The 23605-nt window shown below is 32.5% G+C and overlaps 4 protein-coding genes across 6 annotated transcripts; 1 reads left to right on the top strand and 3 right to left on the bottom strand.

The window, feature by feature from the left end:
• Positions 1–38: 38 nt before the first annotated feature.
• On the bottom strand, positions 39–5249 carry LOC116767902 (tRNA (guanine(26)-N(2))-dimethyltransferase). Of its 2 annotated transcripts, none has more exons than XM_032658432.2 (10): positions 5158–5249; positions 4749–5000; positions 4411–4598; positions 4021–4249; positions 3525–3673; positions 3102–3270; positions 2500–2717; positions 1909–2046; positions 850–1017; positions 39–224 (listed from the first exon to the last, which is right to left on the bottom strand). In XM_032658432.2, exons 2-10 carry the CDS (start codon positions 4992–4994, stop codon positions 80–82), a joined length of 1650 nt encoding a protein of 549 aa, XP_032514323.2. In that variant the 5' UTR covers positions 4995–5000; positions 5158–5249; the 3' UTR covers positions 39–79. The 2 variants fall into 2 exon arrangements, with proteins under 2 accessions (XP_032514323.2, XP_032514322.2); XM_032658431.2 differs by having other exon boundaries at positions 5073–5220.
• Positions 5250–5449: 200 nt separating this feature from the next.
• On the top strand, positions 5450–16146 carry LOC116768227 (lon protease homolog, mitochondrial). 2 transcript variants are annotated; one of them, XM_061523490.1, is made up of 16 exons: positions 5450–5779; positions 6509–6700; positions 8220–8481; positions 8593–8896; positions 9144–9273; positions 9459–9599; positions 9997–10160; positions 10670–10899; positions 11110–11302; positions 11559–11746; positions 12684–12859; positions 13086–13251; positions 13600–13783; positions 14134–14320; positions 14660–14806; positions 16054–16146. In XM_061523490.1, exons 1-16 carry the CDS (start codon positions 5576–5578, stop codon positions 16087–16089), a joined length of 2904 nt encoding a protein of 967 aa, XP_061379474.1. In that variant the 5' UTR covers positions 5450–5575; the 3' UTR covers positions 16090–16146. The 2 variants fall into 2 exon arrangements, with proteins under 2 accessions (XP_061379474.1, XP_061379475.1); XM_061523491.1 differs by having other exon boundaries at positions 5451–5779; positions 8647–8896.
• Positions 16116–18648, bottom strand: LOC116767901 (conserved oligomeric Golgi complex subunit 5). Its single transcript, XM_032658430.2, has one exon. The coding sequence runs from the start codon at positions 18522–18524 to the stop codon at positions 16287–16289; it is 2238 nt and encodes a 745-aa protein (XP_032514321.1). The 5' UTR covers positions 18525–18648; the 3' UTR covers positions 16116–16286.
• A 732-nt stretch (positions 18649–19380) lies between these two features.
• On the bottom strand, positions 19381–23525 carry LOC116768059 (GTPase HRas). Its single transcript, XM_032658681.2, has 2 exons — positions 22925–23525; positions 19381–21318 (listed from the first exon to the last, which is right to left on the bottom strand). Exons 1-2 carry the CDS (start codon positions 23318–23320, stop codon positions 21142–21144), a joined length of 573 nt encoding a protein of 190 aa, XP_032514572.1. The 5' UTR covers positions 23321–23525; the 3' UTR covers positions 19381–21141.
• Positions 23526–23605: the final 80 nt, after the last annotated feature.

Genomic DNA, 23605 nt, shown 5'->3' with positions numbered 1-23605 from the left:
TTGACGTATTTATTAAAGGTTAAAAATAAATGAACAGATAGGATTTGTTTAAATTATATTTAAAAAATATTTTTATTATTTACACAACTGTAGTTTCATTGTCAGTATTAGTTTTTTTCCTCGTTTCTTCGTCAGTGGGAGAATGTTCACGTTTTTCAGCTAGTTTTCGTTTGATATTTTTATTCTGATTCCGCAAAGCCTTTGATATTTTCTCGTCGCCAACACTAAACAATTAAATAATATTATAACATACAAATTTCAACTATAAAAAGCATGACTAACTGTAATAGATCATTTATTACAGATAGTTACTTTTTTTAAATGAATGTAGTGGAATCCTTTATACATCTTTACTTTTTACACTTTTCTACAACAGCATAGAAAAATGCCAATTTGTAATTTAAAAATACGTATCAATGTAATTATACTTTTTTATTCAGACATATGAATTATTCCAAAGAATAAGGGGAAAATAAAACCTTATATATTTGCAATAACTTAATCAATAATTAGTGTGTTTATTTTTATTATCATACTGACGTGCAAATAAGTGTCATGTTATAAAATGTAACACTAATAAGATATGATATGCTTTTAAAATATTGTATTTATTCTTACTATTTCAATATCATAATAGTATTTTAATAAAGGACGACTGATTCTATCTATCTATCTATTAATTACGAATAATTGATTATATCAATTGAACTCTGGGTGATGATTATAAATCACCATAGATAATAATAGCCAATCATAGATAATCTAGAAGACTCTATTTGACAACAAACATTTTATCTGTGTCAATAATTTTGTTATTTTATATATAATTGAATAATGAATATAACTCACTTAACAACAGCCCTTGATCCAGGACCCCAGTGCGGGGAAGGGTTCAGTTGGAACCTCAATTGCCCGTCTCTCCGACTAATGGGATTGGCATCTGGTCGTTCGCTGAGATCAATATGGTTCCGTATATCTTGCTGCAATATGAAGCGAGCCACTGGATCCGCTTCTAACCTGGGGTTTCACGAATATTTACTCATATATTAATATTGACGGATCTAAATAGCTGTCTAGAAGTTAAAGACTCCTATGGCTATAGAATATGAAATGACTTTAATATTTGGTGTTCTGTTTTAGATGCCCTTTTCATTACTACTATTAGATTTTTACTCTCTATATTTCTATTATAACAACTTTCACTAGAACAATAGACAACACAAACATTTACCATTTATATAGACATGGTCAGCGGCCACAAGATAGACTATTTGCTTGTGTTATTTTAATAGTATTGTGAAAACTTTATGCAGAATTAAACAAGGGCCATATATGAAATTAATATTTAAGGTTTTCGGTATTCTAATTTATTGTATAATTATGTATTGTAATTAAAGTTTCTAAAGTCACATTTCACAGTATTCTGAAGAACATTGATGTTGTCTGTGGTTCCCTTTGTGATGATGCATTCAAAGTTCAATCAAGATTATAGACGTCTGAGTAAAATAAATTGATAACGAGTACAGATATATAAATTAAACTTAAATTATGTATAGAATCACATTTTAATTGATTAGTAGTGGAACATAATGTAATAATTTTATAGACTCGTATTTGAGATATTTTGTATTTTATTACTAATAGAATAACTATATACACAGAAAGGGATGGATATGAGCTCCAAAAATGTTAGAAATATATTACAATGTAAGAGAGAAAGTCTTAGAAACATTATATTATGTATACAGCGGCTAGTTACAATTGTACTCAAAAATCTCAATCCTACTCATGTGAGTCACATAATACAAAGTTTCATCATAATCAGTCTAGTTCATTCCGTAGCCGAGGTTATCAATGATGTTTGAATTGATAGATATTTAAGTATTGTAATATCTATGTTATGCTTACTTGGCAGCTTTAGGTGGGTGTGTCTTAGCCCATGTTCTTACTACGTCCCATATGAGATGTGATGGGGCCGATGTCTTCACTGATAATTTTGAGGCATGTGAATATGACACTTTGTAGCCAGCATTCAGGATTGCTGATCTGAATAGTATGAAATAAAATTTAAATATACATAATACATCTTTCATATACACAGAAAATGTTAATGGTGTTTTAAAGCTACTTTCAAGAAAAAAATGTGTTGTCTTTCTTGTTTTATTTTTTGCACATAATTAAAATGCTAAAAAAAATATCAACAAATGCTGCTAGTAGTTATCCAGAAATATTAAAAGAATAACTAAGAAAATGTACAGAGATATTAACTTCATTTAAACAAGGCAAACTTTTTGTTTCTTTTTTTTTTTTCACATAAAAGATTCAGTTAACTGCCGGACAATTTTTTCTATATTTTTGTGTATAAAAAATATATAAATAAATTTTTTATTTTCTTCAAATATTCCCAACTTAGGAATCCTAAGATGAATCATATAGAATCATACTCCCAAACACTTGTTTGTACAACATTAATGTAATTCAATACAATATGAATGTCACCTCATAATCAACATGGGCATCGTTTCCAAATGTACCCTCCCAAACAACTTGTCCAATGTGAAGTACAATGGTGTTTCGAGTTCTTCCCTCACCATCGATAGAACACCATGTATCCTCTTGCTAGTGTTAAACAGTTGCGGGTTGTTTTGTACGTGTGTGAGTATTCGGCTCACAAAGATCTCATCATGTATAGGTGCCGACCAAATTGGACCACCCAACTGTAAAGAAAGAAGTATTCATTATTTTATTTATTTGTCTGTCATATTTTGCTACATATATAAGATCAGTAGTTATTGTCAAATTGTAAACATTTTTTTTGTTAAGTAAAGAACTATATAGAAGTACCTAATTATTATGCACTATATAATTATTCGCAGTGAAACCAAAGTTCTGTTAAATTGACACATTCTTTGTATTTGAAAATAATTTATGGCTGGTTCTATAAATGTATTTTAGTAGGTCTTACTGACCATTTTTAATAGATTTTTAAGAGGTAAAAAAAAAAATCTTTAAAAAATATATTCGTAAAATACTTATGATCTTGTTTATATAAATAATGAAATTTGTTGCAAATTAAATTTTCTTTCCCTTTCTCAACTTACATGATGCCTTTGGTTGCAATGTTGACAGAATTCATTAACAGGCGGCCCCGAGGGTAGATACGATTTTGTTTGTTGGGGATTTTTTTCACTTGGATTTGGTTTAAAACCACCCATAGATTGTAGAGTGATATTGTCGCATCCAACGCAGTGGTACACCATAGACAACTTACTGTAATAAAATTATTATAATTTAGATGCATGTTTCAGATACATATTTCATAGACAATCCAAACATATGATTTGGAAATTGGAATATGTTATGAAAAATATGTGGCTAATTAAACTTATTGTTAAATTATGACAAAATCAAAAAAATCAAAATTCAGGACTGGAGAATAAATGATATCTCAATTAAATTTCTTTTAGCAATGAAATAAAATAAAAAAAATTAAAAATGATAACATATTATGTTTCTTAATATACCTTGTAGTTTTCTTACAATGTATAGCTCCAGAATATATTTTCACAAAGACTCGAATGTAGAAGTCGGCTGATATACTGAGTAGTGGTACTATGTACCGACTGTATCTGTTAGCGTGCGACTCTATGCATTGCAGCAATATACGTAATGCCTGAATAACAATTAGTAAGGTTTAAAGCTTTCCTGGATGTGAGAGGCTTGAGGCTAAGTTCTTATTAATGTTAAATTTATCATTCCGAATACAAAATAGTGAATCAGAAGAAAAAACAGGTTTTATTCTAATAAAAATACTATGAGCATTGAACATTAGGTACTTAAATTTGAGAAGTCCTTTACATTAAAAAAAATATATGTGATCATTACTTTAACCCCAATAGCTAAATAAAAGTTATTTAAACTTAGCATGATTTTAAATCAATTGTAATATAATTAAAAATTACATGAAATTTGTCAGAATAATCAATAAAATCATCTAAAGAGAAACTTGTAAAAGTTTACCATTTCATGGCAACACTTGGTTTTTAGACTAATTGCTCCATATTTGCTATAACAGGTTTCTGGAGAGTTTCCCGCTAAAACCGCCATGTCAGTTGCTGTCACTAACAACAGCCCTCCATCTTGTATACTCTGTACAGCTGAGTCAAGAAATATTGATGGACATCCATATGGATCAAGATCAATGGCTGCAAACCTCTTCAGTGGAAGCTTGTGTTTATACATTATCATGCTGGCAATTAGGAAAATGAAACCTTAATTTTTATTTTATTAAAAAAGTAGTTATGTTTTTATGTCACTTTAACACAGTATTTATTAAGTAAATAAATATTTTTTTTAACATAAAGCTTAACATCATTGCTTGAATATAAATGTGGAAAGTAAATAACTCACCATGCATCGTCATGGCTGGTTTCTATGAGAGCTTCTACATTATTATGTACAATATTAGCCTGTATAGTTTCTACAGCTTGCTTGGAAATGTCATTGGCCACAATTTTGGTAATATTTGGCACTTCCTTGGCATACCTGATACTTCGTAGACCAGTGGCAGACAGTGCTTCTAAGATCACTACAGGGACCTAAAAGTTTAATAATATCCTTGCATTAAAAAAATATCTACTTCCAAATTTTATAGCATTAAGGCGTGAATAATATAAGTGAAACATTTTTATCTATAAGAAATACTGTCAAACATTATAATATATAACATATTGCTATTTATTACAAACCTCAGAATTATTTCCAGAAGCATCTTGAAAAACATTTTCACATATTCTTTTATCTTTTTTAAGGTTTCTAGCTATTTGTTCACTTTTATAATCTTCGATAAATACACTGAGCACTGCTATACTTAAGTCTCTATTAAATTCTTGAACTGGATTATAAAAAACTTTTTCTGACGCAATAAGGATTTCAGCTTGTCCTTCTTTTATGATTTTCTTGTTAACTTCTACAGCTGATGTTTCCATTTTCATAATTTGCTATGAGAAGATAACTTATTATAGAAATTGGAGAAGTTTTTCAAGTATATAACTATTACTGACGGAACTAACAGAGTTTATACGACGAAATATCCGCAAATAGTTCATAAGGTTTATGTTATATATTCTATAAAATGATAATTGCAACAAAATTTACCAATATATTTTTGTTTTATGATCCACAATTCCACATGTTATCCTGACATTTCTATTATTTTAGAAAAAGTGACATTGACGCCCGGCTGAACCCTGTACATAAACATTTTCTATTTTATAATTTTTGAATATTCATTAGGTTTTCAGCTGATTATTTAGTGTAAGGATATTTAATTGAAACAAATGAAATAGTGATTTTATAAGAATTACCAATTAATTTAACAGTAAAAAAATCTATTTTAATATTTATAGGCAACTATTTCAGACCTTTTATCTTAAATGTCATTGTGACATTTACATATATATCAAATTTGAACATTGAAGAATCTGGAAAAATAACCTTTTGTTCAGTAAATAACTTATTTTTGAATGAAACTTCTTTATGTTACTTAAGTATATCTCTTATTAATAATAATAAAATGCACATAGCGAGTGTATTAGTGCGTAATACCGCACTTCTTAATCCCTCGATTAGGCCTTCATCGCAAACTGTTCGTAATGTAACCAAAATTGCATCATATTGCAAGCCGGTAGGAAATCGTTTTTTTAATGGACACAATTTGTACGGAACTCGCAACGCTCGGATATGCTCGTATAACCAAGAATATGCAGCCGTGAAAAAGGTTAGTGTAAAATGAAAAGTGACAGATCCTATGTCAAACCCAAATAACTTCGGTTAGACTTTTGTTCCTTGTATATATTGTTTATATATGTGTAACATTTTAGTAGTAAACTCCATCTGAATATAAAAATATACACGTATCTAGTCTTGCCAAAAACTATTGATTGATTCAAACTTTAGACTTATGTCTTACCAAATATTTCTTAGCTAGTTATACAACTTGTACTGAAAATTGCATTTTCATTGTTATTTATAAAAATAAAAAATTTTGTTCTAGATATATATATGTTTAATTGTCAAAGCTGATCAAAGTAGGCATATGCATACTATATACATTTATGCCATGCGATATGCATCTATCCATATTCAACAAAAATAACAAAACTGTTTTTGTGCACACTATAACTTATATATTAAATAAATTTCCTAGTTATAATAATAAAAAATGAGGAAAATTTTATGAGAAAAGTTTTTACAATTTTCCTTTATTCTTTTAATTATTATACAATCTACTTTTCTTCATCATTATTTTACAATCTTCTTATTATTGGTCAAATTAAAATAATCAATAAGATTAATAAAAATATTATTAATTATTGAAAATAAGAGAAATAATAAAAATAAATATTGATATAGTGATATTGAATCTTAATAAGAAACCTAAAATGCATAAAAATAAAAATTGTATAATAAAATAAAATTATATACAATATATTATATTATGACACAGGTACAGAACATTAGACATTATTCGAAGAAGCTTAATCCAGAAGAAGAGGAATCCGCTGATATTAAAGAGGACCCGCCATTGTTCTCAAGCCAGCTACCAGCAACTGTGGCTGTGCCTGAAGTGTGGCCGCAAGTGCCCGTTATTGCCATAAATAGGAACCCCGTTTTTCCAAGATTTATTAAATTAATTGAGGTAAAGAAATTTGTTTTAAATACAAAATCTTATATCATATGAAAGGATATTTGTGTGTGTGTGTGTGTGTATGCGTGTGTGTATTATTGTCACTATATATTCAAGAAAATAAGTAGTAAGTTTTAATATGTTATCAATCATCAGATTTATTTTACTATGTGATTAGTTGTATCTACTACCATCATAGCTTAAGTCAAAATTACAATACAGATAAAGTAAAATGAAAAGCATTTCTGCAAAGCAATCTTTTTTTTTGGCTTAAGAACATGCTCTAAATTTTACTAACTCTAATGTTATTTTAATAAAATTTTCATCTAAATATATCTATGTTAGTATCCATGGTCTCAAAAACATTGATTGAAAGAAATATAAGAAAATTAGTTAATAAACCTATTATAACATATAAATAAAATACAATGTGTTTGACCTAGTAATTATATAATAAATTTATTTATATATTTATAAATATATACTAGCTTTTGCTCGCGACTTCGTCCGCGTTAATTTCAGAATTAGTAATATATGTGTAACTTATCTAATCAACCTTATTCCGCCATAAAGGCCATAAAACACGGATGTTGGAATTTATTAAGTTTTTTTTCTTATTCGACAGAACAGAATTAAATATCCTAATTCCGTCTCCTGCTTCTAAGCTGTCTCCCCACTAATTTTCAACCATATCCCTACAGCCATTCTTGGGTTATAAACAGCGTAACTAACACAACTTTCTATATATATATATATAGAACAATGTTACGAGCTAGAGATTGATTAGCAATATCGACACGTTATTTAACAGAAAAAACAAGTCCACTTTATTATAATCGTAGGTAATATCGCTTGTATGTCGCTTCTCGAAAGACCGACTCAAAACCCACCTAGCAGCCCTTTTATATACGAAAAACCGATAAGTAGAACATTAATTATATAAGGTGCAAACTGAAGGTTCCAGGAATACTACGAAACTTACTTATATATATATTATAATAAGAATTACATATTAAAACTTATAACCTATACCTAAGGCTACATTATTGTCCCGATGTTAGGCTAGCAATCCCATTCCATAGCTTGTGTGGTGTCAGGAATCTTCTGGTTCACACGGCTTGGTGTTCGTTACCGGAGTCAGCGGCGTCACTCGTTATATGATATTCTATCCATACAACGACGTTGCCCCGGCCATGTTCATTAATTTTTTAAATATGTTACGTATACGTAGCAGTTAGCACATTCCAAGACCATGTTCGTTGAAATTTCTACTTGTTTACAAACAAACAATAGGAATGTTCTAGAATCTAGTAAATGTATATCTAATAGTTTCGCCCACTCGTCACGAGATGGCGCTGTCTCAAAGTCGATAACATTGTACAATATTCGCTAAGATGGCGCGAAAATGATATTACAATGAAACTACCGAAAATTACCATCTCAATAAGCGACATCCTATTAATTGAGTCTGTGGTGAATGTTTCTTAAATTAATTGTAATATACTTATTAATCATATAATTTATTTCACAGATATCAAACCCAGCTTTAATAGATCTAATAAGGCGTAAAGTGAAACTGAATCAGCCGTATGTTGGTATATTTTTGCGTAAGAAAGAAGATGAAAAATCAGATGTTGTGTCGAGTTTGGACGATCTTCATGATGTGGGGGTGTTCGCTCAGATCCACGAGATGCAGGATATGGATTACAAGCTACGTCTAGTCGTTATGGCACACAGAAGAATAAAAATCACCGGCCAGTTTATAGAAGACGAGATCGAAACTGGCCCAGCCGGTGAGTTATGTACCAGCTACATACCTATATTAAATATCCATAAAATGTAAAAAAATTGTATTCATTGTAATTTTTGAACTTAGCTTCAATTCTGAAATGTGAAAATTTCAGAAATGAAGCTAAAGTTTCCCGTATTTAACGTGGAATTTAACGTTACGCGCGAAGAATCAGACGCTGAGCGACGTAGGAGGAAATATCGTAACACGAGACGGCAACGTAACGACTCGGACGCGGAACACGAGAAGGAGGTGCAGGAACCAAAGGAAGCTAAGAAACCTCCGCCGGACCAGCTTATGATGGTCAAAGTGGAGAATATGATGCATGACAAGTTCCAGCAGAACGAGGAGGTGAAGGCGTTGACGCAAGAGATCATCAAGACTATCAGGGATATCATCAATATGAACCCTCTGTATAGGTTTGTAATACCACAGCAAAAATATGTGATAATATCCTCGGAGCTGCCGCTTGTGGCTTATTTAATGTAATACAAAGAGAAAATTCATGTGAAGAAGTCAACAAAAAATTATATTCAGTTCAAGGTCACTGTCGACTTTCCTTGCCCAGTGTAATAATTCCATAAGTATAAGTGTTTTGCTCTAGAAACTATGAGAATTTAATAAGAGAAAGCACTGAAAACTGATTAAATCTTTCTGCCTATCTAGAGAATCTCTGCATCACATGCTAGCTCAAGGCCAGCGTGTTGTGGACGATCCCGTGTACCTCGCGGATTTAGGCGCCGCCTTAACCGCAGCTGAGCCCAAGGACCTACAGCCGGTTCTTGAGGAGATGGATGTAAGTGAAAAGCTGGCACTCGCTTAGAACTGACGGCAAATTACTGTCCATTGCATAAATGATACATATATATATATATATATATGTATATATATATATATATATATCATTTATAACTAATAAAATATTTTCATATATATATAAAAATATTTTATTAGTTATATATTTATATATCTATTTTTCAGATTCCGAAACGACTGTTACTATCATTATCACTGCTGAAGAAGGAATATGAACTGTCCAAATTGCAGCAGAAAATTGGTAAAGAAGTTGAAGAAAAGGTGAAACAACAGCACAGGAAATACATTCTGCATGAACAACTCAAGGTTAGACAACATATTCGGTTAATATAATATTAAGAGAATTGTGTTTACACTATACTATGTCCCGAGGAGAGATTTTCAGGTAGATTCCTATTCCTACAAACACATTCATTATTACTAAAATTTTGTGTTATATACAACTATATTATAAATATTCAAATAGTTTAAAATTAAAATACTCATTTAAGAACGATGGATGTGTAATTGGGTGTGCATTGAAGTTTTTGTGTGTATCTGTGATAAATACACTGATTTTAAAGAAGTAATTAATTTTTTTTTTATTATTTAATCTGATGTAAACTATATATAAAACTTAATATTACTCAAGCTCGAGCTTAGGTTTAAAACAGCTCATGAGCTAATAACTAACGCTGTTATGTTAAAAGATTATTCCAAACAGGTTATAAAAAAAGAATTAGGTCTTGAGAAGGACGACAAAGACGCCATTGGTGAGAAATTCCGCGAAAGACTGGCTGATAAAGTGGTGCCACCCTCTGTTCAGACGGTCATTGACGAGGAGCTCAACAAACTGAACTTCCTAGAGAGTCATAGCTCAGAGTTCAAGTTAGTATGGTCCATAACGTTCAATAAAAGTATCTTTTGTTAGTGTCCAGTTTGAGAAGACCTTTACATTATGAACTAACATACATTAATAGTATGCGAAAATTAATTAAATTAATATTATATCAGTTTTTTTGTTATGCAACCATTTAAAGTAACTACTGTCTCGGTTGTTTACGCAAATAGTGTGAAGAAAATTGTAATTATATTAAATTATTAGTACCTTGAAATCTAAAGGGTGCAAGCAAATGTTCGAGGCACAGTTTCAGACTTGTGTTTTTGTTCAGCGTTACCTCCAGTAATGTCCTACAGAATGGCTGAAGCGGTATTCATAGTTTTCAAATACAAGTCGATACTTAAATGTTGCCATTACAGAATTACAGTGGTTCAGTGTTATAAATCATTACAATCAGTCATAAGAATAATTGTAAGGATCATAGTATATTGTAATTAGTACGGCACAGATGACGCCACTTATAGCACTATACAACTGCTCATATCATTTTCTCCAGTGTGACTCGTTGTTACCTGGACTGGTTGACTTCCTTACCCTGGGGCGTGTCATCAGAAGAGAACTTAAAGCTAGAAGACGCTCAAGTTATACTACACGAAGATCATTACGGCATGGACGACATCAAGACGCGCATATTAGAGTTCATAGCCGTGTCTCAGCTGAAGGGCAGCACACAGGGAAAGATTCTGTGCTTCCATGGACCTCCCGGGGTGGGCAAAACTAGTATAGGTTAGTTGATTATACTATTAATACTATATAATACTATTCTACTTGTGTGTGTTTATATGAATAGAAAATGACAAAAATATAGCTACTATTTATAACACTTTTATATCCTTTTACATACTGAGTTTTTTTTATTATAATGATATCGTATTATATCTTAATTTCCTTATAAATTATAAAGCTAAAATAGTAATAATTCCTATATTTAAACAGCCCGTTCCATAGCCAGAGCGTTGAACCGTAAGTATTTTAGGTTCTCAGTGGGCGGTATGACGGATGTGGCGGAGATAAAGGGACACAGACGTACATACGTGGGCGCTATGCCCGGGAAGCTGGTGCAGTGCTTGAAGAAGACGAACACAGAGAACCCATTGGTCCTTATAGATGAAGTGGATAAGATCGGGAAGTCAGTATCCATATGTTTCATCATACGGTTCTGTATACACTGTGTAACATTAAACAACTGTTCCATATAATCTGTGGTCATTGATACTAAGCATTCATATATAAAGTTTTTAAAAACTTACGCTTCTAAATTGTCATGGCTAGCAGTGACGCGTTTATATTATTTACAGTATCCAATAATACCTCAGCATTAATATTATTAACATTTGAATAGTAGATGGTTTTCTTAGTGATATATATTTCCTATGTGATCTCAGAGGTGTCCACGGTGATCCGTCATCAGCTCTTCTGGAACTGCTGGATCCAGAACAGAACGCGAATTTCCTGGACCACTACTTGGATGTTCCGGTGGACCTGTCTCGAGTGCTCTTCATCTGCACAGCGAACGTACTCGACCTTATACCGGAACCTCTGCGGGACAGGATGGAACTTATAGAAATGTCAGGTACACTCTAGAAACCTGTATATATAATGACATCTAAGATTAAGCGAATATTCATTATAATGAAACTAATATTCTTCTCATTAACGACGCGTTTATAATCACGAGAACCGCGATCACGGTTGCAGCAAAGTAACCGAAACGTCGGGAGTGGGTTGTTCAAAATGCGTTTAACCTGTATATGTAGATTATTAACTATTGAAAATTTATGGCTAAAATTACAATTCTCAGCTGATTTTCTGTGATATGGTCCCATTATTGCCAAGCCATAGGTTAGTTGAGCTCTATTACATGTGTAGTAAGGTTGATTTTATTTTAAACATTCAGAATACACTCTTGTTGTATTTAAATCTTATTCAATAAAGTAAAAGAAATGTAAAGATATTACTTTGATATAATAATATTTTTTTGCACATGTAATAGCTTTCTTAAATCACGACTAAATAGTTAGGTATATTTGTTATCAAACAAACTAATCAAAGTTACTTAGAAAATTTTATTTAAATAAAATGTAGGAAAAATGTCCCTTATTTTAAGCACCAACAAACAAAAGTTTATTCCTAAAGATCAGAACAAAATTTGGCTTAGAAAAAATTAAATTAAAAGCCCATTCTCTTCAATCCTTAATTCTTGCCCTTTCCCTTTTCCCTACCTTTCCCATCCCTTCCTCCCCCTCTTCCCCAATCAAGGGTGGCAACACATCCGCAAAACTATGTTATAGTTTTCACGGGCGACGGTGCTACCTCCATCAGGTAGGCCGTCTACTCGGTTGCTCCCTTTAGAATAAAATAGATAAAATGATTATTTGTGTATTAGAAATAAGTTTTTAGTATCCACAATCCTTTCCTGTACCGCTCATATTGGTGTCTAACAATAAAATTTCCATACTATTTAGTTGTCATAGAAAAAAAAATGTATTAATAAATATATATTCGTGCAGGATATGTGGCAGAAGAGAAGCTAGCCATAGCCCAGCAGTACTTGATACCGACAGCCCTCAAGAACTGTGGTCTCACAGACGAAAAAATCAATATAACACCGGAGGCATTACACACACTCATAAGGTCATACTGCAGGGAGAGCGGAGTCAGGAATCTACAGAAACATATTGAGAAGGTAATGAAAACTGCACGGAGGTTTTATATTTTCGTTTGGCTGAATGCAATGAGACAGGATTAAAGGTATTTTTGTATATTAAAATTGTTAGTTTTTTGTATATTATAAAATTATTAAGTAAGGTAAAAGTGACGTACTTATAATGTACCGTGGAAATTAAAATATTTTCATAAGTCGCTTACAAACACACAGATAATAAAATAACAGTCAACATATAATTTTTCAGATCGCACGTAAGGTAGCCTACAAGCTTGTAAAGAAAGAGACGTCTTCCTTATCTGTGACGGACGATAATTTATCGGAACTGGTTGGGAAGCCGACCTTCAAACACGACCGCATGTATGACGTCACACCACCCGGAGTGGTGATGGGCCTAGCGTGGACCGCCATGGGTTAGCATATTATATATAGATTTACGATGACTTAACTAATAGCTACTTATTTTGTATTTTAATTATAGTACAGTTATTTCTATTTATACAATCAAATATTTTTAATGTATTGTTCAATGGTCTTAGAAGATTTAGACAGCACTTTGCTAGACATTTATCTCTTAGAAACATAACTAAAAAAAAATGAAGTAATACTTTAAGAATAAGGAATTTATGCAATAATTACTGAAACACTATCAGATTAGCATATTTTTTGTTCTGATATCTGGCGAATAATTATAAGGGACATACTTGTAATTATTGAACTGTTTCCATAACACTAAAAGTCTTTGCGACAATATATTCCAGGTGGTAGTACGTTATACATAGAAACAGCTGTACGGAACACTATGAAGGGTGAGAAGCAATCCGGCTCGCTGGAGCTGACCGGGCACCTGGGTGACGTCATGAAGGAGTCGGCCCGGATCGCGCTCACCGTGGCCCGGAACTACCTCAAGGAGTCCCAGCCGGACAACGACTTCCTTAACACCAGGTGACGCCAGCTAGGCAGCAGGAAGCCTCCTTTAAACACAACTTATACTACCTCTTATCTTATCAATGTATAAATACTGAAAACAACCGACGTCTTTATGATTAGTAAGATTATATTATGACCACATAATCTCGGCGTTTCGGTTACGGCGACCACGGGCAGGCGAGATGAAGTGTCCGAAAAACTTAGTTTTATTTAAAGAAATACTCGCAGAAATTTGTTATCATAAACACTACTTGTCTTATATACTTGCAGTTACTTATATACAGATAGCGAGATAAGGGATATTATAAGTTTCAGCTTCTACCAACATATTCTGTTATATGTAATTCTTATTGTTATATATACAGTCACCTCCACCTCCACGTGCCCGAGGGCGCGACTCCCAAGGACGGTCCATCAGCGGGCGTGACCATCGCCACCGCTCTCCTGAGCCTAGCGCTCCAACGACCAGCCAACACCCTCGCTATGACCGGGGAGCTCACCCTCACTGGACGAGTGCTGCCCGTTGGAGGGATCAAGGAGAAGATTATAGCGGTACTGATATATATATGTTTTATCGACCAGATAGTGATCAACTGTCATTACACTTGACGGCAAGAAGAAATTAATAAGAATATTCACTTCATTGTAATTACTTATGTGGCGAGGAATTGAATTAGTCTGTCTGCGAGACCTGCACTACATATTGTGTTATTGTTGTGTTATATATGCTGTAATATTAGTATCGGTCTGTTGGACCCAAGTATGTGTATGTATCTTAGTGTTAGGAGTAACAATAACGTCTTTCTCTGAGACCGCCATAGTCTATAATCATACACATTTAATTAAATCGTTTAATGTATAAAAACTCGTTTATTGGTTGTTGGTTCCCAGGCTAAGCGTGTCGGAGTGACTTGCGTGATTCTTCCCGAGGACAACAGGCGCGACTTCGACGACCTGCCCTCCTTCATCAGGGACGGTATCGACGTGCACTTCGTCAATGTGTATGATGACGTGTTCAAGATAGTCTTCGACGGAAAGGTTTAATATTGTGATAATAAAGGGCGTGAGACTTCGTCTAGGAATTGGTCCAATATTAGATGCAAACCGAGTGATCAGTTTAACTTGTAAAATTAGCAGCAATTAGTCTTCCGCTGGTCGTACCTTTTAGTCGTTGACATACTCGTATGCCCATCGGAACAATTAATATATATACAACGCATCAAAAACAAGATATCTTCATTATATTTTTTCCTATATATAAAATGAACACTAAAATTTCCGCTCATTTTTTCAATTCAATTCAATTTTCTGCATTTTTATATTCAAATAATATAAATAAATTAAAAGGACCTCCGTACGTTTACGACACTGATGTTGTCAGTAAGGTTTGAAAGTGAGAGTGCTATTGCTGTCTCTGTCTTGAATGGTGAGTGGAGGGGATGTAGTGACTTCGAGTCCCCATCGTTGACAGTCCATGGAAAGAGATTCCTCAAGAATGTCCTTGACTGCCATTTTTGGTCTGTTACTACACTTGAATTTTAATAACACGAAAACAAATTACAAACAAATAATGAATATAAGTCCAGCTAATAAACATTAACTAATATGTCCAAAGAGGTGACATATTTGATCTTCAAGTCTGAAATCATTAAATTTATTTACCAATTTCAAGGTTAGGTTGTTTTAAATACGGCCTTCTTCCGTGCAAGACGTGCACAGTATATTCTGCCAGTGTGTGTATACAAATATCCATGCTGTATTTAGATGATAGCACCAAGTCCTAGACTAGTGTCTGTATTTACAGAATCAATGTTTCAATATTGGATCAATTCCTGCGATAAAATGTGAACTGGTAATTAGTTTAGATGTAGATATATATAGTGTTCAACATATATTATTTCCTTGAATATATAATAAGTTAATGGCTGTTTTTACTACTATGTAGTTTATGGAAATTCATTAATTTAGCTGTCGTATGTTGTTATCGTTTGGAGAAGTATTTTTCATCTATAAAAGACCTCGTTATTTCTAATGGCGGTGTAATGTACGTAGGATTTTATAGTTTAAAAAATCTATAATTTAGATCATGTATGTTTGTATGTATTTCCATGGTGAATGCTGTTTTATTAAAACGTTGATTAATCATTTGTTTTTATTTAGTTCTGACCTGTAGATGTAATTAGCTTTGAATATTAACACACCCACATATATATATATATGTGTGTATGTGTGTGTGCGTGTATTTGTCAATATATATATAATTAACTATACAAATGTTCAAACAGGCCGAAAGGATCGAAGTCACCTCTTCGTCCATGTGAAGACGGGCAAGAGTTATTTAAAGATGTTTTATTTGAATATATTCTATATTTTTAAAATGTATTGTTTCAATTTATAATCAATGTCTCGTACACCAGCAGCGGCACCAGCTTATCATGGTTATTATATGTTAATAAATAATAAATACCACCGAGAAATAAATGACATTTGAATTTTCAATACATGGTCGTTGAACTCGTCATTTCTTTATAGCCTTCCTCCCGTCCTGCAGCAGCTGTACCAGTATGGGGTAAACGTCATCGTACGTGACTATCTTGTTCTGTCTCACGTGGTTTTGATATCTCTGCAGCGCTCCGGCGACGAATTCCAATCTATCTTTTTCGTTCCTGTGGGATGCCAGCCACTGTATTAATTTCTGTGTGTTCCAACCGGCGCAGGTGTGTGGAGCTAACAGTTGCGGCCCGGCGTGAGAGAATAGAAACATCGTCACCATAGAATACGGCAGTAAGGCCCCCTCCTGTTGACTCTTTAATATATCCTGAGGCGTTTTCTCCAATAGCAAGAACAATGCTCTCAGCTGTCTGTAATGATCGCCCAGCTCTGTCAAGTCGCTTACCAGCGGCGATAGCGAGGTTTCTAGATGTTTGCAATCAGCTTGAAGCTTCGCTCTGCCATACTTACTGAGAGGTCTCACATTACACACATGCTGGATGAACCTATCTATGCAGCATTTGGATATGTCTAGGCAACATTCGTTGAGCGCTGCCTTTTCATGGAACATGGATAAATAGATTTCTTTGCATCTAGATACAAATTGCTGCAGTTCCTTCATATATGGGCTGCATGACATAGTCTTGGTAACATCATCAGCTTTGATCAAATCGGGTTCGTCGTGCATGGTCGCCAGGATGAGATATATGGACTTCTTGATAGAATCGGCATATAAATTGAGAACTGGCAAACTTGATATACCTTTTAGACTATTTTGAACGATTTGCACACTTTCTTGTGGCAATAGGGAATTCATATTGGTCAGTACTCTATTGATTTGGGATGAAAAGTAATACAGCGCATTGCAAAGGTCTGCATTTCTCTGCTGGGAGCTCGTTGGAGCCTCTATTATTTGTGCTACATCATTTTCCATTGAGAGTCGTTGCTCTGCCTCTACATTCATCTGTTTGACGCTCTTTGCGACACTCTGAGCCAAACTGATGCTTAATTGTTTGTCTCCGAGTGAAATACTCAGGGCTTCTGCTATTATTCTTATTGCATTATCAATTTGATCCATATTAGGTACTTGGTTCAGATGCCACATGCTTCTAACTGGTTCCAAAAGCTTAGCTAAGGATTTGGATAGGAAGGAATTTTCCCATTTAGTCAAGCTTGAACGGTTCACTTCCAAATTTTTACATTTTAATCTTGACAGTAAATCATTGAAACACTTCAAAAGCTTAGGAAAATCAATTTCTACTGACTGACTCACTTGTGTTGGGCTCTTTTCTAACTCATTGCTAAATACGAGGGAAAGTTCATTCCAGAAGTTGATGGCTATAGTTCTGAAGTTGCCGATAGCATGCAGTTCGTTAACAACATTCTGTAACATCACAACCTTCGTGCAGCTGTTATAGATGTCAATTTTAAACAATTTTTCTATATTGTCCCATATTTTGATTTTGAAGTCTTGAGCGTTCATTATATTTGCCTTTCCGGGTGCTATACGACCAGAGCTAGACTTCTTTACTTCTATGGACACCATTTGGACATTTAAAGCATTTGCAATGGCTTTCCTCAAATCTTTCAATATGCAATCTACTGTACTTTTTATTTGCTCCTCAGTGCATTGCAGATTATGGAATACTTTGAAACACTGGAGAAGTTTGGTTTTATCACCATCCAATAAGCTAGTTTGTAATAACTCTGTTGAGTTTCTTAGTAGTTCCTTTCTCTGGTGATCAACTTTTGTTAAAATATCATCTAGAAAATTAATACCTTGAAAATCATAGTCGCTTATTAGTTCCTTTAATTCGAAAAGTATCATAGCTTCCTTAGACGGATTGTCTTTCACTGAATTAAGTTTAGTCCACAAGGCAAGTATCTTGGCTGCATGCCGGAGCAAATTACAAGTAATTTGGACTCTCTCAAGCATCAACGTCTGGTTTTCTAATTCGTAATGAGGAACATGAACGCGTTCCTTAAGTTTTTCCGCACCTTTTAACAATGCCTGCACTTGGACACGTACTGTATTTAACATGCTCTCAAGATCCGTTATGTTGATTGCTTGTGTAAGTAAATCGTTATGTTTAGCTAGAACTTGAGTTTCTAGACTTTTACTTAACTTTTCGATGCCTTGGGTAAGTCTGTTAACTTGTTCCGTTACTGAAATGTTATCACTAATTATCGGTTTCGCTGAATCTACTAAGAACTTACTGTAAAACTCATCGTTTTCTATTTCTATACAAACGTCTTTCGACTCCATGGTGGAGCTCAGATGCTATAAATCTCTTTAATTCAAATTCTCTGTATTTTAGCAATAATGAAGTATTACTATAAGCCCTTAAAATACAAATATATAATATAATATCGCGGATTATTTTGATACTACTGTCAACGTCACAGATCTTGACACATTCCAATGTGCATAGATCACAAAAATTTTATCCATGGAAATAGGCTTTACGACTTGAGGCTTCTGCATAACATGGTTTTGGGGCTCATTTAAACACTGATGAAAGGCATAACTGAAGATCAAAATTGAACTAAACCTTGACTGAAAATACCAAGTGAGAAAATATTATTTCGTCATATTTATTAGTTCATAGTAATATTTAGTATAATATTTATTTTAATTCTCTCCGTTTCCTGTTACAAAGACATCGATATGTGATAATAATCTAACAATTACAACAACAGCTTTATTATAACTTTTACATTAAGACATTTTATATTTTGCAACTGCTGGTCCGTTAGTTAAATTTTACAAAAATGTAAGGTATATATTTTAAATTAATTAAAACTAAACTAATTGTAAGAAAGAAGTCACGTTTGAAAATAGGTTGATTTAATAAAAAAATACGCATGGAATTATCTAAAACGACTTTGTCCCATCCCAAAATATTACCAGTACAAATAGCTTTTTTATAACTAAGACTAGAATTCGACCACGGATTTCTAAAAATTCATTTAAAAAATCAAGATTATAAGCTATTTACCCATTAAGGTTCTCAATACAGTGAAAGGAATAACAAAATAAATTAGAATTGCACCACGAGTGCTTACATAGTGTGATAAAAAATATAAAATACAGGAAGGAAAGATCAATAAGAACCAATATCTGTTTTGCTGAAATTTATTTATATCGTCGAGCACTCGATTGTGCCATGAAGAAACTTATTAGTATGAAGTTAATAATATGGTTTGAAATTATTATCTATGTTTAAAAAATTGTGCATCAAATTCGGTTTAACGCCGGAGGTATAGTATATTAGTTAAGCAGAAATAAGGAATATAATAGCTGCAAAATAATCGATTCACTTTATAGCTGCACAGATGACACTCGATTTTAATAAAATGTGAACGCATCTGTTACACAATAATATTTGTCTGTGCTTACACATAAACTTCATTACACGAAATTACTAAACTTAATTCATAACACTAGAACAATAACTTAACCTAAAGAAAAGTTGACAAAATTATAAAAAAAAAATATATAATTATTGTATAAAAAACAATTCGTTTGTTTTCATTGTACCTATTTCAATGTCATAAAAATAAAAAATTTAAAATCATTTGGTATTAGTTAAAAAGAGATACATGTAGACTTTGTAGAACAAACATTTAACTCATCGCAAAGAAATAATGAATTTAATGACTCATTTGCACGTCCTCCATACATTAGTTAGGAAGCTATACTACACATAAAATTTATCTAAGATGTTTATTTGAATTTCGCTAAATTGAATTATTATAGAATATTTGGAAAAATCTCTCATATTTTATATTAACTTGCATTACTTATAAACAACATATTAAATTCCTAATAATATTTAATAAAAATAATTAATAAATATATCGTTGAAAATTCATGATAGTGAATGTAGTATTTTAATTCTGCTTATTTTTATTTTATCTAAATAAGAAGAGCACAATTAATATGATACGATACCATTTACCCACAAATGCCCTCACAGAGAATACAAATCATTAAAATATATATATATATATGTATATGTATGTATATATATATATATATATATATTTTAATGTTATATACATATACTGCTATAATACCTCAACTAGCATTTTTTATCTGTTGCATGTTTTAATCAATCAATAAATTAAATAAAGTTATTTGAAAAAGTCTGATTCTGAAAACATTTACTGGGTATATAAAACCTTTTTTGGGTTGATTGAAAAATAGAAAAAAAAAGACGTGCTGAACAAAAAGAATGAGCACAACCATTTCTTTAGCACCCACCTATACTACATCCATGACACAAAATTATTATATAAAATGTTAATTAAATCATTAAAAATTGTACAAGTAATAATATTTTCCTTCTAGTCATATATCAGTTGAAAATATAGTCACATATCAGTTGAAAATACTTTTGGCAGAGTGGTTGTAAAATCTGAAGTTAGATTTTTTTTTTTTATAGATAATATCTTAATATAAAAGGCTCTGTATTAAAGTTTTCAGCCAGCATGTACCCGAGTAGAATACGTGCATATTTAACAATTCTTAACGCTAAAGAAACCGTTACGATTCTACCTAGTCAATAACAACGGCATAAAGCTTAAAGTCTAGGATATTTTGTTTAAAAAAAAGGTCATAATATATTTTACAATGAATAAGTATAAAAATATGCGAAACAATTTTATTTTTATTATTGGCAATACGATACACGGAGGCCACGTGTGGTTTAATGTCATATATATTTGAGACAAAGAACTAAATATTTATTATTTAATGGCACGATTACTATCAAATGCGTCAGACTGTATATAATGCCGGAGAATTAATGAACATTGGATAAGGTCCGTTGAAGCCCACATTGAAAATCATTATACGTAATGACTATCAATACTAGATGTTAGATAAGCGTACATTTTGTACGCCGGGAGCCTAGCTTCGTTCCTCGCCTGTACTTTTTGCCACGGCTTTCCTTATCTTTGCGGATTTCTCGGACTAGAGTGTAGAAAGCATCATCAACGCCCATTCTTGTTTTGGCTGATGTCTCAACAAACGGTACTCCGTAACTTCGCGCCACCTGAAAAACGACAAATTTGGCGATCTAATATCAGAATATGTTCAACTTGTTTGTCTCACTGTACTCTTGAACTATATAATAGGTCAGCACATGTTCTCTCTTCGCTCCAATTTTGATTTTTAAATTCTATTTTGTCATTCATAAATTTTTAATATGCTCGTCTTATGAGATGCATATTTAGGAAAACGGTAATAAATAAACTAGACACAACACTGTCAATATAAAATTCTTAAATCAGTTACCACAATGTTTTGACAATTATAAATCAGTGTTATTTCTTTTACTTAGGAATATTTTTTTTATATTCTCTTGCATAATATATAGATACAAATTTGTCGTATGTCTACATTTCCTACATGATTAATGTAGTTAATGACATACATACTAGGAAAATTGTATTAAATAATGTTATGTACAAAATTATTTATAGATGATATTTCTATGTACTTATTCCATGGCATATTTATGTTTATTTTACATGCGACTGAAGACAAACTAAATTCATATTAATTAATCTAGTATTAAAGTTTTCTTTTGTGAATTATATAAGACAATATTGTAATTATGATATTTTTAATACATTTATAATGAAACTAATTCCTTTTATGATAGGATGTATAAATTACAGCCAATATCTCAGAAACTTTATATTCAATCATTTGCAAATGGTTAGTGTTCTGAGATTTAAAATTTTATTTCATGCTAGTTGTTGCCTGTGACTTTGCCCGCTTATTAAAGTATCTTAGATATTAGCATTATCATCCTTTTTCGCACTAAGTGTATTCATTAGATTTCTCCAGGTACCCTTCCTTGGATCCTTTGGTGACGATAGCGCTACCTCAAGATAATGCCCTTTTGATTAAAAAGATTAACTTACAAAATAAGCCATTACTTGAAGTAGTAATAATAAACAATGTAGTCTAGTTGACAACTTTCTTATTTTGAAGTCGGTTAAAAATTAGCCTAAGTTACTCCTTATGACATGATTTAGAATTTAGGCAGAAAAAACAGAGATAGAAGAAAAGATGCCTTTCAATCTAAGTATTATATACACTTTGAGATGTTTATTAAAATTCTGTTAATTTGGAATTACAAATAAGCCGAACATTTTTAAATTATGAGTTTGTCCTAAATTAATGCTTGGTGGGAATATGAATAATAATAATAATGAACAAAATTTTATTCAACTGTCCGTAATTAAATAAGACATTTGTAAAACTAAACATGATAGATAATCAAAGAAAAGTTGAAAACTATGATAGACAATTAAAGCACTAATTCTTATAATGAACATTTTAACGATCACAATACCATTTATGCAGCAATTGTTTGTTTTATTTTTAATATTTTTCTTAATACAACTATGTTTTGGTTAGTCCTTAAATAGAATTTTATATTACACACCATTCCCATTGACTATAACAATACAATAAATTATATATAAGGGAAATCTAATTTTATTTATCATTTAGATTCAAAGCAAATACAATACTTCAAGATCAATTTATTATTTGTTATCAACATGTTGTTTATTATATGTTATGATTTATAGTCATTTGGAGAGACTAACAATGTTTTTTAAGTTATATAACAGTAGAGGACTTACTTCTCGCGCTTGTGTCATATCCACAGCCCAAGCCTGGAGATCACACTTGTTACCAACTAACACCATGGGCACTTCCTCTGCATCCTTCACTCTTTTTATCTGCTCCCTATAAGACCCTATGTCCTCAAAACTCTTGGCACTATTCACAGCAAAGACTAACAAGAAACCCTCCCCAGTTCGCATATACTGATCTCTCATAGCAGAATACTCTTCTTGACCAGCCGTGTCAAGAATGTCCAACAAGCAAGTCTCACCGTCGATCACTACTTGCTTCCTATAGGAATCCTCGATCGTCGGGTCGTATTCGTCAACGAAATGATTTTGTATCAGTTGTATAGTCAATGCGGATTTACCGACGCCACCAGCACCTACCACCACTAGTTTGTACTCGGTCATCTTGCGACGTGATAGTAGAAATATTTTTTCGTAACACAAAAGTCACTTTAGGAAACAACGCCCGAACGAAGCCGCCACACCTTTGATATTACTCACTTCGGCATGGCTGTCACGGCTTGTTATGTATGTTATTGCACTCACTGTACCCTTAAAACGGCTAATTAATGTATTATTAGACTTAAATGCAATAAATAACAATGAGGCAGTTCAGTCACCCTTTTGCCACAGACTAAAGAAATTCTGTTTACACGTGATGTTACAGATTATCATAAATTTTGTTAAATA

Source organism: Danaus plexippus, chromosome 19 (assembly GCF_018135715.1).
Source record: "Danaus plexippus chromosome 19, MEX_DaPlex, whole genome shotgun sequence".
In the NCBI taxonomy this organism is placed as follows: Eukaryota; Metazoa; Arthropoda; class Insecta; order Lepidoptera; family Nymphalidae; genus Danaus; species Danaus plexippus.
The sequence above is the reverse complement of the archived record's forward strand: the minus strand, read 5'-3'. Positions and strand labels throughout refer to the sequence as shown.